A 17,153-nucleotide genomic window follows, 5' to 3' on the forward strand; every position below is an offset into this window, starting at 1 on the left:
GAGACGTTGGCTAGAGAGATAAATGAGTCTGGTAGTAAATAAAGTGGGTAGTAAATAAAGTGATGGGTGTGGAGGATTACCCAGGAAGAATTGCGACAGGGCCTATGATCAAGCTATAATTGTACTCTGCGTGCACTCAAATTTTCACTTGGATTAATGAAATTACTTGATTGTCAACTGGAATTTAAATTAGGGTTTCAAATCATAAATGTTTTAAAGATTTTGAAATGAAACAATTAGAAGAGATTTTCAGGTTTTCTCTTACTTTTCTTGTAGGTCCCATTTTTAGAGTTGAGGCATGTTTCATGGCAGAGTTTTGTGCCCATTGGTTTTGCTTTTTAAAAAATTTTGGTGAAGGGTGACTATGGAGGATGATGGTTCTGACTTTTTAAGTGTTTATGAAGTCTTCCTGTTTTCTCAGCACCGTGCTAGGTGCTATGGAGAAGATAAGAGAAATCTACTGTGCTTACTCTTGACAAATTTTCAAACTACTGGAGGCAGGAAGAATTGCATATTAAAATTGGAAGAGACCTTAAAATCGTCTAGTCTGATTCCATCATGTTTTTCAGAATGTAAAAGTGTGTCCCAGAAAGATGAAGTGACTTATTTTTTTTTTTGAGGAAGATTAGCCCTGAGCTAACATCTGCTGCCAATCTTCCTCTTTTGCTGAGGAAGACTGGCCCTGAGCTAACATCCATGCCCATCTTCCTGTACTTTATATGTGGGATGCCTACCACAGCATGGCTTGCCAAGCGGTGCCACGTCTACACCCAGGATCTGAACCAGCGAACCCCAGGCCGCCGAAGCGGAATGTGTGCACTTAACCACTGCGCCACTGGGCCAGGCCCAATGAAGTGACTTTTCAAGTTTAAAATAAAGCGATAGAGATCTGATTAGAAGCCAGCGCTCCTGATTTCTAGCCTAACCAAGTAAACTACTCCTTTTCATTAAAACATTCACTCATTCAGCAAATACTAACCCAGTGCCTACTACTATGTGAAGGTGCTGTTCTGGGCACTCACAGTAAATCATGCTGCTTTTTCATCTGCATTCGCCCCCCTGGTGTTTAGTAGAAGGATTCACAATGCTCTGGGCATTCAATAAGCAGAGTTGACTGAGAAGTGGGTGTGGCTTAAAGCTGGATCATCCACTTTCAATTTATAGTCATTTCTTCTCCTAGTGCCTGAGGGAAGAGGAAATAAGTGGTAGATTAACATATGAAGCAATTAGAGAATCATACACGGTATACAGTATATAATTAAGTGCTAAATTGCATTGCATGGCTCTAAGTGCAACAGAGAGATGCAGGAACCAAGGCCCAGAGTACAAGACAGCAATCTTAGATAGCAGAAAGTATTCCGACAGTAGTAACCCTTGGCTCCTTGACATGTTCCTTTGAGAAAGTTCAGCAAATGATTATTGGGCAGGCACTGTGCTAGGTGCCTGGGGTATAAAAAAGAATGAAACATGGTCTCTTCTCTCGAGATCTCACTGTCTAGTGTGAGAGACAGAAGTACATATAATTTCAATATAATGTGGTAAATGATGAGATAGAATTCTGGCCAGATGCTATGGAAGTGGAGGAGGGCAACTTCGCCCAATCAAAGGGTAAGTAAAGCTTCTGGGAAGCTAAGGGCTGACACCTGAACTGAATCTTGACGTCCTCTAGGTCCCAGCTAGTCCAAAAGGAGTTGTGAAAGGAGTTCTAGGAAGCGAGAACAGCACGAGTAAAGAAATAAAGGCCTTTTGTCTCTCTATTCCACTTATCAGAAAAACTGGAGACAATTAATAGCTACTCAAGTGGAATTAGATAAAAACGACTCCATATTACTGCCTGTAAAGCTAGCTCTTGTAGCTAACGTTTATTGAGCTCTGTGGGCCAGGAACTGTGCTAAGCGCTGTACGTGGATTGTCTCATGCAATCTTCAAAAAAATCCTTGAGAAAGGTACTTCCGTCACCCTCAGTTTACAGATGAGGAAATTAAGGTACTGCAACGTTAACCGGAAACCAGGATTTGCGTCCAGGCCAGTTGATTTTTACCTCTCAGTATAGATTATATCTCGTTGTGAATATTAGCTTCCCATAAAACTTATCCATATATGGTTCCTCTAGTTTTTAGACATATTATTATTTTTTTTTTGAGGAAGACTAGCCCTGAGCTAACATCTGCTGCCAATCCTCCTCTTTTTGCTGAGGAAGACTGGCCCTGAGCTAACATCGGTGCCCATCTTCCTCTACTTTATATGTGGGACACCTGCCACAGCATGACTTGCCAACTGGTGCCATGTCCGCAGCCGGGATCCAAACCAGCGAACCCTGGGCCACCAAAGCAGAACATGAGAACTTAACCACTACGTGCCCGTGGGCCGGCCCCTAGACATGTTATTATAATATTTGAGATCAGTGTAGATCTGTCTGATCATGTCATTTAACCAACAGAAAAAATAGGGCCAAAAGGAACAAAGATACTAAAGATCACTGGGGACACAGTGGCAAAGCCGGTTATAAGCAAGTGTCCTTACCAAAATATATGTCTAAGAATAACATCAATCAGAATGAAGCCTCTTGGGCACTCAGATGTAACTGATGAAATGCCCAAGTGATAAGTTTCTTCTCTTGTTTTCAGTTTAATGGCTGCAGGTCAGTGGTTCTCAAATTTTTGTGTATATCACAGTCTTACCTGGGGAGCTTGTTAAAAATATAGTTGCTGGGCCCCATTTCATATCTATGCCAGAATCACCATGGTAGGGCCTGGGCTGCTGTATTATTAACAAATTCCTGAGATGATTTCGTTTCATTCCAGATTTACTTCTCCCCATTCTTCATTACATTTTCCATTTTCTACTCTCTTTTCCATTCCTCATTCTCCATGGCCTTTCGTCATTAAATATTTATTGAGTGCCTACTATAGGCCAGGCACAGAGTTCTATGGGCTGAGGATAGAGCATCGAACATAACAAAACAAAGCCCCTGCCCTGATGGAGACATAATAAACACAGAAACAAATAAACAAGAGGCAGGGCAGCACAGTGATTAAGAGCTTGGCTAAGTCAAAACAAATGCAGGCTTGACACATGGTTCTTCCTCTTCCTAGCTGTGTGACCTTGGGCAAGATACTTAATTGCTCAATAGACTCTTCCTGTATAAAGTGGGATTAATGATATTCCCTGCCTTTCAGAGCTGTTGTAAGGATTGAATAAGATAATGCACATAAAGTACTTAGCACGGTGCCTGGTACATTGTCCGAAGTCAGTTAACTCTTATTATTTTGCAAGCATCAGCATTATAAAGTTGAATCACTTCTCCAATATTGCCATCAATATGCTACATTAAGCTCAGCTTCTGTGTTTATTCAACATTCAACAAACAATGTTTCAGAGATGTCCATGTGTCTCTAAAGCATTTCTCCCGGCACAGTTGCTAGTTTCCCGGGCAGTTTCTGTACCATACCCAGCTTTAAACTGCTGACAGGGAGAGACATCAACGACAAAGTCCACCAAGGCTCCCAGCTCCTCATTTAGGTACCTGAGGAGCTCCACGGGCTGAACAGAGTTAAGAATGTTATAAACCTCACTGATACACCAAGTAGAAGTTAAAAAATAAACAACAACAACAAAACTAAGTAGAAGAGGATAGGGACCAAACGCTGAGAGCCAACATTAGCAGGCAGATCGATCAGATGATATAGCAGATAAGGGATACATAAAAAACCTGTCCTTCGTATTTCTTGAGGCAAGAACATTCACAAATATCATTATCCATCCTTGTGCCCCATAACAACTTTGCAAGTAATATTAATCTCATTTGACTGATGTGTAAAATAAGGCTCAGAGAAGTCAAATGAACAGCCCAAGGTCACTCTGCTAGTTAGTGGTAGGTCAGTGACCTGTCTTCTGACCCTTACGCAGTATCTCATACAAATAAATCGCATTTTATTTTTTTCCACAGAAGCATGTAAAATGCTTAATCTTACCCACTTTAAAAATAAAGAATAAGAAATATAAAATGTATCCAAAATACAAAATGCAAATAGACTTCAGTTCCATATAATTGACGTTTACTTTTTTTTGCACTAGTCGTGGCTGTAATTTTAAATTTGTTTATATAGTTACTCGATTAAGATCTGTCTCTGCCGCTACACCGAAACGGACCATGCCAATTTTTATCTAACACATTAGTAGGTGATCAATATATACTTGATGAAGGAATGAATGAATGATCCACTGGTGTTGATTATAGGCAGAAGGGAGGTCATGGGCTTGTAGGTGAATTCAGTCTTTGGTTTAGACAGGAGCAGAAACGCTAGCACTATCTTACACGGAGACACTGAGGATGGGAAAAGGATTTACTTTTTAGTTGCTAGAGAGGGTGAATTTGCCTGTACTGGACTTAGTGATGTGGGCTCAAGGACAGGGCTGATCTAAGCAGAGCAGATGCAGTTGCTAAGCAGTTGTTTACAGGGGAGTGAAAGGCAAGAGATTGTATCAATTCTACAAACAAGAATGGAGGGCAGTTTCTTAAGGTGTGGTCCTCAACCCAACTGCATATCTTGGCACTTTAAGAAGGCAGATTCCTGGACCCAGACCTTCAGAATCCCCAGGGGCTGGTGCCAACTCATCTGCATTTTTAACAAGTTCCCCAGGTAATTCTCACTTCCAAAGTTTCAGAACTGCTGGGCTGGAGTAACAACAGACCAGCAGAGGGTCTAAGGCCCTATCTAGGGAAAAGTCTGCATTAAAGTGAGAAGAACGGAAACCTACAAAAGAGACTGAAATAGTAGCCAGAGAGCCAGAGTCAGAGTGCTTGTTACTAACCAAGGAAGGTGAAAGTTTAAGAACAAGGAAGTGGCCCAAAGTGTCAAATGTAACAGAGACATCAAGAATGAAGATGGAGGGGCTGGCCCCGTGGTGCAGCAGTTAAGTTTGCACATTCCACTTCGGTCGGCCCAGGGTTCACCGGCTTGGATCCCGGGTGTGGACATGGCACCACTTGGCAGAAGCCATGCTGTGGTAGGCGTCCCACATAGAAAGTAAAGGAAGACGGGCACGGATGTTAGCTCAGGGCCAGTCTTCCTCAGCAAAAAGAGGAAGATTGGCAGCAGATGTTAGCTCAGGGCTAATCTTCCTCAAAAAAAAAAAAAAAAGAATGAAGATGGAGAAAAGTCGTGAAGACGGAATCCGGATTTTTCTGGGCCTAGACCTGTCCTTCAAGACCAAACTCAAAACATTTCCTCCATAGGGATGTATTCCACATAGTCCATATTTGTGGTATGTAATTCTATTATAGCATTTCACCTACTGCACTGAAATTCTGTTTTTCTTTCTCATTAGAAATACTTGTTTTTTTCCTCATTAGACTGAGAATTCCTTGAAGGCAGGAATTGCATCTTGTTCCTGTTCAAATCGCCAGTGTCCGGGATAATACCTGGTATACAGAATATATCTGCAGATGCCAGCCAAATGAGCGATTGGAGAGCAATTGGAGGCAAAGAGCACAGTCTGGAGGTGCAGGTAGAGGAATCCTATGAGTTTGAAGGCAAACAAGAGCAGGGCAGTTGCTGCTGGAGCAGGGAATGAGGGAATCAGTTCCTCCAGAGCGCAGTAAAGATGTGATTAAAACCACAGCTTTAGCTTTAAAAAGCAGGAAGGACCATTCTTTCTCTGAGTCTTGAAGGAAGTAAGAGAGGATGGGAGTACAAAATAAAGTAGCTTAGCTCACATGGCCCTACTCTAAAAACGTCAAGAAGTTAAGGCCTTTGCTGAGAATGAGGTGCAAAAAGCAGGATCTGGAGCCGGAAGAAACCGACTGGAAGAGGACTGGTGGGAGTGTACTGGTGAATCAGTAAGAGATTAAGAAATGCTGTGCTATATCCTCAGGCATGGTTAAGAGCATGTTTTCACAGTCTGACTGCTTTCTGTAGTTCTTGAAATAACTGGCTGCATCTATCAGTCATGCTAATTGGAACTGGCTGCCAGACCTGGGGCCTGAAAACTAACCGGAGTCACTGATCTCTTCCTCTCCTGAACTCTCCCTGCACTTCCTTTCCACTTCTTACGGCACTCGCTGCAGTCCATCTCCTATCAGAGCTATTTGTCTTTTCCTTATCAGACTTTAAATAGCTAAGGCCAAAAGCTGTCTTATTCACTGTTGTGTTGTACCTTAGCATGGTGCTTTGTATATAATAAGCAGAGGATGTCTGTCCCGGGCACACACCTTTAATATAGCATTTATCACATCATACTCTATTTGTTTGCTTGTCTGTCTCCCTTTTCAGACCATGAGCTCAAGGTCAGGGATTGAGTTGATCTATGTCTCTCTTGTGTTTGGAACTTAGTAGTTTCACAGATGTTTACTGAATCAAATGTTGTTGAAATGAATGCATGGATGAGAGAATAAACAAAAGAGAGCAAAATGTGGGGATTTAGGGGGACATCTAAAGAGATGACATACTGCACAGGCACTACATTTTGTCACTTACACAATCATCAATCTCATCCTGACATCAGTAAGTGTGTAAAGCTGGTGGAAACTGATGCTGAGGGACCTGTTTGCAAATACGCTGTAAATGTTTGGCATACACATTTTGGCTCTTCTTATGTAAATCTCCAGCCACTCCCTTTCACGGTACAGGGCCTGTGTGAAAGGGCTAAGGGTCCAGTGGAGCTAAATGACTAGTTTGTCTACGCTTATTAGGTATCTGTTTGAATGGGATACAATGTTACATCGACATGGGCACTGTTTTCTTGAGGATTACAATTGAAGGTTGACATTGCAGGGAAAAATAAAAAGAATGATGAAACAGCACAGAAACAGCATTGGATCAAAACAATGGAAATCCCCCCCCCCCCCCTTTACAGGAAAAGTAGCTACTTTAAGAGCATCTTTAAATTTTCATTGGTTTGTTAGGTTTTTTGTTTTGTTTTTTTAACCACTGGCTTGAAGTCTGTGAGCCCAGTAGAAAAATAACAAAAGCTGACCCTTATGGCTCAGACACTAAGTGCCTAACCATTAGTCTATGTGATTTAGATATATTAACTCATTTCTCTCAACCCTATGAGATGGATACCATTATGATCTCCATTTTGGACGTGCTGAAACAGAGGGACAGAGACGTAATGCAACGTGCTCAAGGTCATAGAGCTAGAAGTGGGGGAGCTGAGATTCAAACCCAAGCAGTCTGGCTCCACACATCAAAGAGGAAAGCGCTCGTTTAGGTGTCGGATTTACCTGGGTGAGTTATAAAGAAAATCAATTATCTTTTCTGATTATGATAATCTCAGCATTTATAGAGGGCCTGTTATATGCCAGGGACGCTAATACACGCTTTAGTTGCATATCTCATTTCTTCCTCACAATAAATCCGTGAAATACTATTTTTATCCCCATTTCAAAGACAAAAAAAAATTTAAGGTGCAGAGACTAGAATGATTCGCCCAAGGATTGAAATCCAGGCAGCCTGACTCCACTACGAGCTCAGTCTTTCCTGTCAGTAAAATGAGAGAACGGAGGACCTCAAAGGGATGCCACGAGAGTACAATGAAATAATGGATGTGCAAAGGCCTCGGTGAACAAGTGCAAGGGATAAGGCCTACCCGCTTGAATCACTGTTGAAAACTGGTTACCCAGGGCCCCTATCCAACGGTCTCTAGTTCCAACCCTGCCCCTTCGCCCAACCCACAGCGATATCTTTGAATCTCTTTCTCTATCTCCTCGGATCCTGCCCCCAAACACTTGGCTGAGCGGCAGACCGGAGAATAGAAGGTACCCGCGCGAGCAGGAGGCGGGGCCTGCCGCCCCGATCCGTACTGGGGGCGGCCTCCGGACATGCGCCGTGGCTCTGCGGCTTCAGCTGCCCTGTCGCTGCAGCCAATCAGGACCCGCGGCGCGCTCAGGACGTACAACGCTGTGTGAGTCGTTGCGTGCGAGGGGGGCGACGTAAGGGCGCTCGGCGAGCCCGTCTCTCCTCGAATGAAAGGAAACAACCTCCGGCGACAGAGCCCCGCTCCCAGGCGCTGCAGGAGAACCGAGACCGACTTCTTTCTCTTTCCCCTCATTGGCGCTTCTCTCCTGCCATTCGCTTCTGGGCCCCGCCGGTGAGTCCCCACGGTAGCCTGGGGCCCCGCGTTCTCTGCCCGGCGGGAGAAGACAAGGAGGATGGCGGTGGCCAGGCCGCCGCCCCTGCCCGTTGTTAAGGGGGACTCTTGGTGGTCTCGCTTTATTGTCAGAGACCCCAGAAGCGCCGCTCATTGAAGGCGCTTGGCAAAGAGGCTGCTGAGAAAAGTGCTTTGGAGGAGCTAAAGGAGAGGTTAGGCTTTAGCCTGGACTTCGGGGGAGGGGGCGCAACATTTAGGGAGGAAAAAATCCTGGGGATTTTTAGTCTTTGCCATTGCTTAGGACATATTTGGGAAGGAGGGAGACTCCCAGTTTGGGAAAAGTAAGAGGAAGAATTGTTAGGATGGCAAGAGGGTTAGCCTTATGGAATGAGGAAAAACTCCGGGGTGGGGGGAATTAGGGGTGAAACTGAGATATGAAACGAAGACTATTAGAGGGCGAACTCCTGGGGCACGAGGGTTAAAGAAAGTGGTAGGGTGATATTTTCCTGGATTCGGGAGGATTGGAAAAGGACAATTAGGGGACCCTGACTTTACGACCGAAAGGAACCAGCTAAAGTGTTTTAGAGAAGATAGTTCTGCGAGTTTAGCGCTTGATTAGAGGGAGATCTTGGAGTCTAGAGTGTACTGAGGAATAAATAACGGAGAGGATCTGGTACGTTATGTGTACCATCCTTTATTATATGGACGAACAGCACGGCATTCTTTTGAAATTTGTTCGTTTCGATATTCTGCGTGGAAGTTGAAAAAGCCTTTATTTTTGTAAAACCTTTTCTTTTCATCGGCTTACTACGTAATATCAGGTCTTATTCATACAGTTCAAATTCTTTCTCTACCCTTGGGTTTGAAACAACTGGAAAATTCCTTCAGTTTCCTTTTGAATAACCGCAAAAAGCAGTGCGAAGCATGTAATATTATCGTGCAACCAAATTCGGGTGCCCTTCCGGTTCATCTCTTATTCGTTTATTTCTCTCCACTGTAACTTTCCTGACAGAAATACTGCTTCTTTGGGGATCACGTTTATATATTTTGATCTGTATATTTCAACTTGGTTGCGTGTGGAATTGTTTGATCTTCCGGAACTGCAGTTTTTGTTTTGTTTTGTTTTGTTTTCCTGTGAAAAATGGTCTTTCAGATACCAGACATTGAATGAGCTCTCGGGTGGGTTCTTGAATGCTCTCCTTGATGTTTCAGGTTATTTCTACCTTGATGCTTACAGCATCTTGGAAAATCAGAAACGCATTGATCGCTTCAGCTTAACTAATCGAGCTTTTGTATTTTTTCAGACATGTAAATTATGTTTTTCACGCTATCTTTGCCTCTTTATTTCTGCTTTATAACATTGTGCATAATGTTATGTTTCTTTTAAGGAAAAGGTTTCATTGTTGGGTGAAAGCATCAAACTTTGATCTCTGCATGCCCCGAAAAACCTATTAGACTGCAATTAAAATGCCATATAGCTGTATGGATCATTATGAACCCCTTAATATTGGTCCTTGGAATGCCCTTATTCACCTTAACGAGAGACCACAAATGTGACAGCATTAGATAAAAATCTGTATTTTTATGATAAAGACATTTTTGCTAGGAGTCATTGTTTCCATGATGTTCTCACTTCATGTTTTACAAGGAGGCTGTAAAAAAATTAGCAAGATATGCACAGATGCATTATTTGAATTTTAGTGGAAAAATCCATTTAGTCATTACACATTGGGGAAAGTTTTTGATTCGTTTGGTGTACTTTTTTGTGTGTTTCTGTTCACTTTACAAATTATATTTAAACTTATTAACAAAAAATTAACACGAGAATATTTTTGAATGCAAAATAAACTGTACTTTTTTTCTCTTTTAGATTTTGGGGTCTTTGATACCCCGAAAAGAAGGTTCTCAAAATTAGGATGAGAAATTTACCTGTTTATCAATTGAAAAGAGGCAGAATTCAATATGGATAGAATTTTGAGGATACCATTTTCAGAATTAATTTCAAGAATAAAAAGTGATTTTCTACTCTAGGAGTTTTCTTTATCTTAAGCCAGTTTTATAGCCTATGCTAGGATTGTGCAGAAATTACACTATTAAAGATGTGTGTACAGTTAGATTCATAATGTGCCATCCTTTCAACTGGCCAAGGATGACCTGGAGAGATGCTGGACCCATTACAGTGGTTTCAGAGTGCCTCCTATTCATTGCATGGTAGTAAAGAAAGCTAATTTAGAACTCAAATAGCAAATTTTGGTGCTATTTATGAATCTTGGTGTTTTGCATAGTTAATTCTAAAGATTTTGGCAGCTATGTTCTTGATAAAGCAACTGAACACATATTTGCCTGAGCAAATGCAAACACACTTCCCCTTTTGTTTCTTTTGTTTCTCTGTTATGTCCTTTTTTCCCTTTAATCCTAAAAGTATTTGCTGCCTGTTTTCAATCAGTTTCACGGTTTGTAGCCAGTGCTATGAATACAGTACTGTTGTAAATTCTCCGATGCCATTTGGAAAACTGAGGTATTTAAAATTGTGGATAGCGTTAAGTTTGTTAAACCCATGAACGCAGAGACTGGTCAGGGCCTTTGAAGTTTCGTTGAAAAGAAAAACCTAGGTGTCAATTGATGAGAAGACCTATTTCTTTGTGGCTTCACGTTAAATTTTAATTATCTGCATTTTTATATTGGAAAGCACCGAATGGTTTGCGGCTACCACCTTGCTGGCATCCAGCTGTTGCTGTTCTGGTTGGTGAACAAGTGCTTCTCAGAAAGCTACAATGTAGTGTTAGTGTTTCCATTTTCTCAACATAGTGCTATGAAGATGTTCAAATATATGGAAAAATGGAAAGAATTTAATAAATTTTAAGATGAAAATTTGAGATGTTATTGATTGTAATATGTGTTGTGGCAACCTGGGTCCTGAACTGCATAGTTCTGTTGATTTGGGAAATCTACACAAATCAAATTCTACATTTGTTTAGATTCTTCTGCACAATCCATATTGAGAATGATGATCTAAATCTGAAACCTTCCGGGGTAGAGCTATTCTTCCCTTTTTTTGTTTGACTATGCTACCTATAATTATAATTTTACTAAATTTAAGGCTCACTCCGAAAAATTTTCCTTCCTTTATACAATATTACTAATTTAAGTATGAAAGTGACTGCTTTTAGAATACGACTCTCAGTTTGTAACTTTAGTTTAATAAGCAGAGTTTCGAAGTAAATCTGCGAGTCAGATAATATAGTTGTTTTTTTAAATAATTGATTCCTAAAGTATGCATTTTTGAATAGACTGTCATAAGCTTAATTTTTTCTTCACTTGAAAAAAGGAATACAATAGCAAAAATTAATTTATTAAATACATATACATAATGTTTTTAAACTTGAAAATAATTCAAGTTTTAAAAATGTGTTCCGAAGTAATGGTTAAGTAAATTCGTTTCTCTTTTGTTGGTTTATCAGTATGTGAACTTTAAGGAATTTTGCAATTATAGAATTTTGTTCATTCTGGATGTTGTGTAGTTCCCTTAGTAGTTTTTGCTCTGCCCTTAGGTATATAATTCTTTGTCTCCTTGAAGGGGTACTTATAATTAATGAAAAATATTTTTCACGTATAACTGTCAGCAGATGATTATTTTAATATCATACATTGTACATTTCTTATTTATCTACACAGAAATACTTCTGATTATTTTACATATCCCCTAATTTTGGAGCAGTTTGATTTTTCTCAGTTACTTCATTAACTTAGCTTTATGCATACATACATATTTTTTAATGGAGGCATCTTAGGTTTAAATATTAATTTGTCTATACTAAATGGCCATTTTAAAATGCATATATTAAAACATAGGTCAAATATTAACTTACATGACTATGTGTAAACTGGTTTTAAAACGAAATTAACCATTTTGTTGCCTTTCTTATTCTCTGTAGCATTTCTTGAGGCTTAAAGTGGCATTCTAAAGGCAATTTAAAAATCATGTCAAGCTCAGTTGAACAGAAAAAAGGGCCTACAAGACAGCGCAAATGTGGCTTTTGTAAGTCAAATAGAGACAAGGAATGTGGACAGTTGTTAATATCTGAAAACCAGAAGGTGGCAGCACACCATAAGTGCATGGTAAGTAAACGGGCAGCAGCCAAGAGACCTGAAGCCGCGAGACTCTTAACAATGAATATTCCTGAATACAAGAAAAACTCAGTTAAATTTTTAAGAAATGGTTTCTCTTTAGTGCTATGCCGTTTTTACTAGAAAATTTCCTTTTAAATTTAACATCTTACTCATTGTTTCACTGTAATTTTATATATGAACCTTAATTTTTTTTAAATGTAATTTATAGCTCTTTTCATCTGCTTTGGTATCATCACACTCTGATAACGAAAGTCTTGGTGGATTTTCTATTGAAGATGTCCAAAAGGAAATTAAAAGAGGCACGAAGCTGGTAAGTTGGTATTTCTGCCTCTTGAGAATAAAACATTTTAAGCTCATTAAGGAGGAAATTGCTTATTTTAGAGTGTATTGCATTATTAGCTGAGTATAGTTTTAAATTGCAGTCTTTTTTTTTCTGAACCAGCAAGTTCCAAGGCTGGGTTTAACTTATTTACCACTCAAGAAAAAAGGAGTGAATGGATATTTATATTATTCAAATTTTTTTCTTTTCAAAAAAAATTAAAATCTTTTTGGAGACCGTGTTGACTTAGAAAACAAGCAGTTTGCTTAATTTGAATGTAACGTGTGTTAAAAGTCTTCATTCAAGTATATTTTCATAATCAATTCTGATATGTTTTCATCTTCCATTCATAAAGTAATGGTGGTCATTATAAATGACGATGACAGTACCATTGCAATAGGAAAATGTTAGGACTTACTGAACAAAGTATTTTACTGTGGTTCAGCTGTATAACACAGCATTTGTGACTTTGGATACTTTTGGTGAGTTTTATAGTTTTTGTGAAGCTATGCTAGAGTAATATTCCTGTATTGTCTTCACTACCAGTAACCAGATTGGCAAGATACTATATTGCTCTATTGGAAAAGTGGTGTCATCTCAGTTGGTATTTATGATACATAATGGTTTACATTGAAGCGATGTCTTTTCATTTGGTTATTATATTTCTCCTTTGAGCTCTTTATTGAAGTTACATCTGTAACTGTAGCTTCACTAGCTTCACTATCAAGTGTTTCATCATTTTAAAGATGGATTTGACAGAACATGTATATATGTTCTTAATCACTGAGCAACTTCATATTTCACAACGAGTCTGATGGAAAGAGAGAGCTATCATTTTGATGATTAGGAGTAATCTATTTTGAAAAGTGGTCAGTCTTCTAGTATTAGAGAAAAAGCAGTATGAAGAAGTTCAGGGGTAACATTTAAGATTTGCTTTGGATAAATAGTCTCAAACCCTAGAATCAGTGTTGGCACAAGCGGGGATTCAGAGGTCAGACAGTTTTTGTTGTAGTGAGGGCTTAACTATGAAAATGTTTATCTTCCCCACCCCCAAAACTGCAGATAGCAATAGAACACTTCATTTTGGGTTTCTTATGTGATTTTTATTTGGTGGTTTTAGATTTCTTCATGTTATTGTGGCTTGCTGATTTTTGAGAACCAGAGTAGTATGTTTTTATTTCCTAGTCCTTAAAAACAAAGTCAGGTACAAAGAAAGAATACTGTTTACTTCCAAGTGGTACTGTAAACCTTATTACCCCATTATTTATCCCTTGGCATTATGAACATGCCTGGGAAATGCTTCTCCATCTTGATTTGTTAGCATTTTTGTCACTTGACATGGCTGCTCTAGTCAGCACAGGAGCAGTTTTGGTCCCTAATGTTACTGTATTATTAACAAATGCAATGCCTAGTTTTACATGAAGCAGCAGCATATGTCTGTCAGTATTGCCAAATTAGATGGAGATTTATATTTATTTGGACCTGTTTGTGAAGAAAGCATCAGAACTTTGTACGTTTCACTATTATAAATCATTCTGATGAGTTTTTAATGGGATAGTGTATGGAGTTATTTTTTTCCCCAAGTATAGTGAGTTACAAATAACTACACTTGTCCCTTGATCTACGGACTGGAACAATATTGGAGGTTAAGACCACAAGCCCACGAGCTATAGGAACAGACTTGGATTTGAGTCCCAGCTCTGTCACTGACTACCTGGGTGACCCTGAGCAAGTTATTTACTTCTCTATGCCATGTTCTCTTCACCTGCCAAAAGGAAATAATGATAGGACTTGCCTCACAGGGATATCGTGAGAATTAAAAGTGAGACCATACAGGACTTAACATGCTGCCTGGCTCGTGACTGGGACTTGATAAATGGTAGCCACCATTATAGTTATTATTTATAAATAATAATAAGGTCCTGCTAATATCATTGTAGTCTAATAAAAACCATGCTGGGCTGGGAAGTCATGAGGTCTGTTTTTTTAATAACTCTGCCACTGACACGTTATGTAACTTTAGACAAGTCATTAACTTATTTGTCTTTTTGCCAACGGTGAACAGATAATGCTGTATCACTCCTTACTAAACAGTGATGTTGCGTGACTAAAAAGTGCTTTGAAGATACAAAGAGTTATCTTAGGAAAGGTATTTCAAAGCCATTTTGAGGCTATGGGCATCTAGCTTTGAGGAATAGTGGCAGAAGGAGAGAACTTTTGAGCCTAGGTGTATAATTTTGCTCCTTTTCCTTCTCCCAAAATGTTAGAATTTAAATAACTTACATAGGGGACAGGACTAGAGTAGCATTTATGTGTTTAATTTTGAAATAATTTTTAAGTCTCCTTTTAGCCTTCAGTTTTGCTCCTTCCATTCTGGCATTTTTACGTGAAGTACTCTCAAGTAACCAAAATTCCAGATTTTAGTCTTCCTCTTTACTTTTCCCTGTGTAGATTTGTCTAAGCAATGAAAGGGTCATAGAACAAATAGGAAGAGAGGAAAAAAAATGAAGAGCTTCATGTGAGTAGATAGACTACATTCAAACTAGATAATCAGCTTCCCTAATTGACTTTTTAAGGCATTTTATCCTGTGAGCCTGTTTGCCCTGGCTCCTGCTCATCTAGATTTCTAGATGAAAAGTAGGTCATGAATACCCCTTGGAAATCATTGAAAACAGGAGTGCTGGTCCCTGGGTGCTTTCAAGACAGGTTCCAGTCTGTACTTGGTGTTGGCTCCAGAGGTGCTCACTTGCCCCAAAGAAAAGTATAGAGAGAAGAGACTGGAGCTTCAGGTGAAAGTGTATAGGTGGCCAGATGGGTCAGAGTCTTGCGAGGTTAGGAGGTCACAGTAGAACAGGAGGTACAGGTGTGTGGTTTCTGTGTTTTTGCTGCCATAGGCAATTTTACAAGGTTTTCGTGTCAGCCACCAGGATCAGGGGAGGAAAGCCATTTTGCATGAACATATTCATCTCTTTTATGTCACCTTTAAAGCACCACGGCGGACCAGGAAAAATTTGCCAGAGTACTAAGGTTTTTATAATTTGAGACTCTGTTTTTGCAGTTAAGACAGACATGTTTGTCCAGAATGGTTTCTGGTTCCTATTGAAGCCTTACGGAGACACCATGTCTGTCCCATCTACTCTTATTCTCCAGCCATCTAGTCAAGAAATGCAAATTTCCAAGTAATATTATGAGTTATCACTGCTGTTTTGGGGTTTTTTTTTTTAAGGAGACACTTGAGAGGGGTATATTTGAAGAACATAATCTTTCTGGATGAAGTTAGGTGGTGAGATCGTTAAGAGTATCTTCATTGGATAGTTACTGTTCTGACTGGTACCTGTGTCAGATATATCACAGACTTTAAGAACAGAAGGACTTCAGAAGGCCACTTAGTCCACCTTCCTTACCCCTAGGCAAGAGTACTACAAGCCATCCAACATGAGATTTTTGCCTGCCCTATTCTTAAATATGTCAAGAAATTGTGATTCTACCCAGGCAACCTGAAACAAGACCAGTTATATAACACTCTGCAGAATTGAGAAATTCATTCTTCCGTATAACTCAATTATCTCACTTAATTTAAAGCTATTTATTCTGTGTCTGTCTCCTTCCATTAAAGAAAGTATTGGGTTTTTTCTTTATTAAAAATGAGTAATCTTTCATATACTTGATGACTGTCCTCAGGTCACTTCTAAACTTTACCTTTTTCAAACTGAATTTTACTCAGATGTCTTAATAAATGCTCTGAACATTTTTTTCTGCTTTTTCCAATAGTAGAAATAGCTAACATTTGTTGAACACTTAATATGTGCTAGGGGCTGGGATAAGTACTGTAAATGCATGGTCCTTTTTAATCCTCACAGTCATGCTGTGAGATGGTAAGGAAGGTGTTCATCCTCACTTTACAGATGAGGAAACTGAGACTCAGTGACGTTAAGTAACCTGCGTGGTCATAGAGCTAGTAAGTAGCAGAGGTGGAATTTGAATCCAGGGCGTTAACTCCAAAGCCAGAACTCAACCACTAGGTTATACTAGACTGCCTTTTAAGCTGCCCAACCAAAAATCACATGTTAACACATATAATGATTAGAGCCTAGTAGTTTTCAAATAAGGATGGAAATAGTACTGAATTTAAAACATACTCAGACTCCTATTAATATATTCTGTTAATAGCATGTTAGTTTTTAGGACAAAAATCCTGTGCACATACTATGTAAGAATATTCTGATTCTGTTACCCTCAGGATATTTTTTTATAGCCTCTGAAAATAGAAAGACCAATTCTAAATAGTCTTTACTTTGTTATTTACTCAGTACCAGTAAAGTGCTTAGCACCTCTGAGAAACAGGGTGTCTGATTTTGAGGGTTTATGATCTAGATATTGGGCATGCCATGAATCTGCGTATATGACAGTTTATAGATACACTTTTTTTATTCTGTGTGGGGTGAGTCTTGCCTATTTAGGTCATTAAAACTGCTTCCTATAGATGGTAAGGTTTAAAAAAAAAGGAATGAGTCCGGGAAATGGGTTAACTATACCAGAATGGGTCGTTGAGACTGGCAGTGATGGATTAGAGTTAAGTGGGCTGATTGCAGGGTCTTTAAACGTTAGA

General features: G+C 39.5%; 1 protein-coding gene across 9 annotated transcripts in view; it reads left to right on the forward strand.

The window, feature by feature from the left end:
* The first annotated feature begins 7,896 nt into the window (after window positions 1–7,896).
* PHF6 (PHD finger protein 6) overlaps window positions 7,897–17,153 on the forward strand; it is a 47,978-nt gene continuing 38,721 nt past the window's right edge. For 4 of the 9 annotated variants that reach the window (XM_070258402.1, XM_070258406.1, XM_005614510.4 and 1 more), the window contains exons 1-3: window positions 7,897–8,094; window positions 12,030–12,213; window positions 12,434–12,535. In XM_070258402.1, coding sequence (XP_070114503.1) covers window positions 12,076–12,213; window positions 12,434–12,535 — 240 coding nt within the window. In that variant the 5' untranslated portion in view covers window positions 7,897–8,094; window positions 12,030–12,075. Of the gene's footprint in view, window positions 10,876–12,029; window positions 12,214–12,433; window positions 12,536–17,153 lie in introns of all 9 variants that reach the window. The other 5 variants (XM_023634209.2, XM_070258408.1, XM_070258407.1 and 2 more) reach the window with 4 other exon arrangements.

Source organism: Equus caballus, chromosome X (genome assembly GCF_041296265.1).
Source record: "Equus caballus isolate H_3958 breed thoroughbred chromosome X, TB-T2T, whole genome shotgun sequence".
NCBI lineage: Eukaryota > Metazoa > Chordata > Mammalia > Perissodactyla > Equidae > Equus > Equus caballus.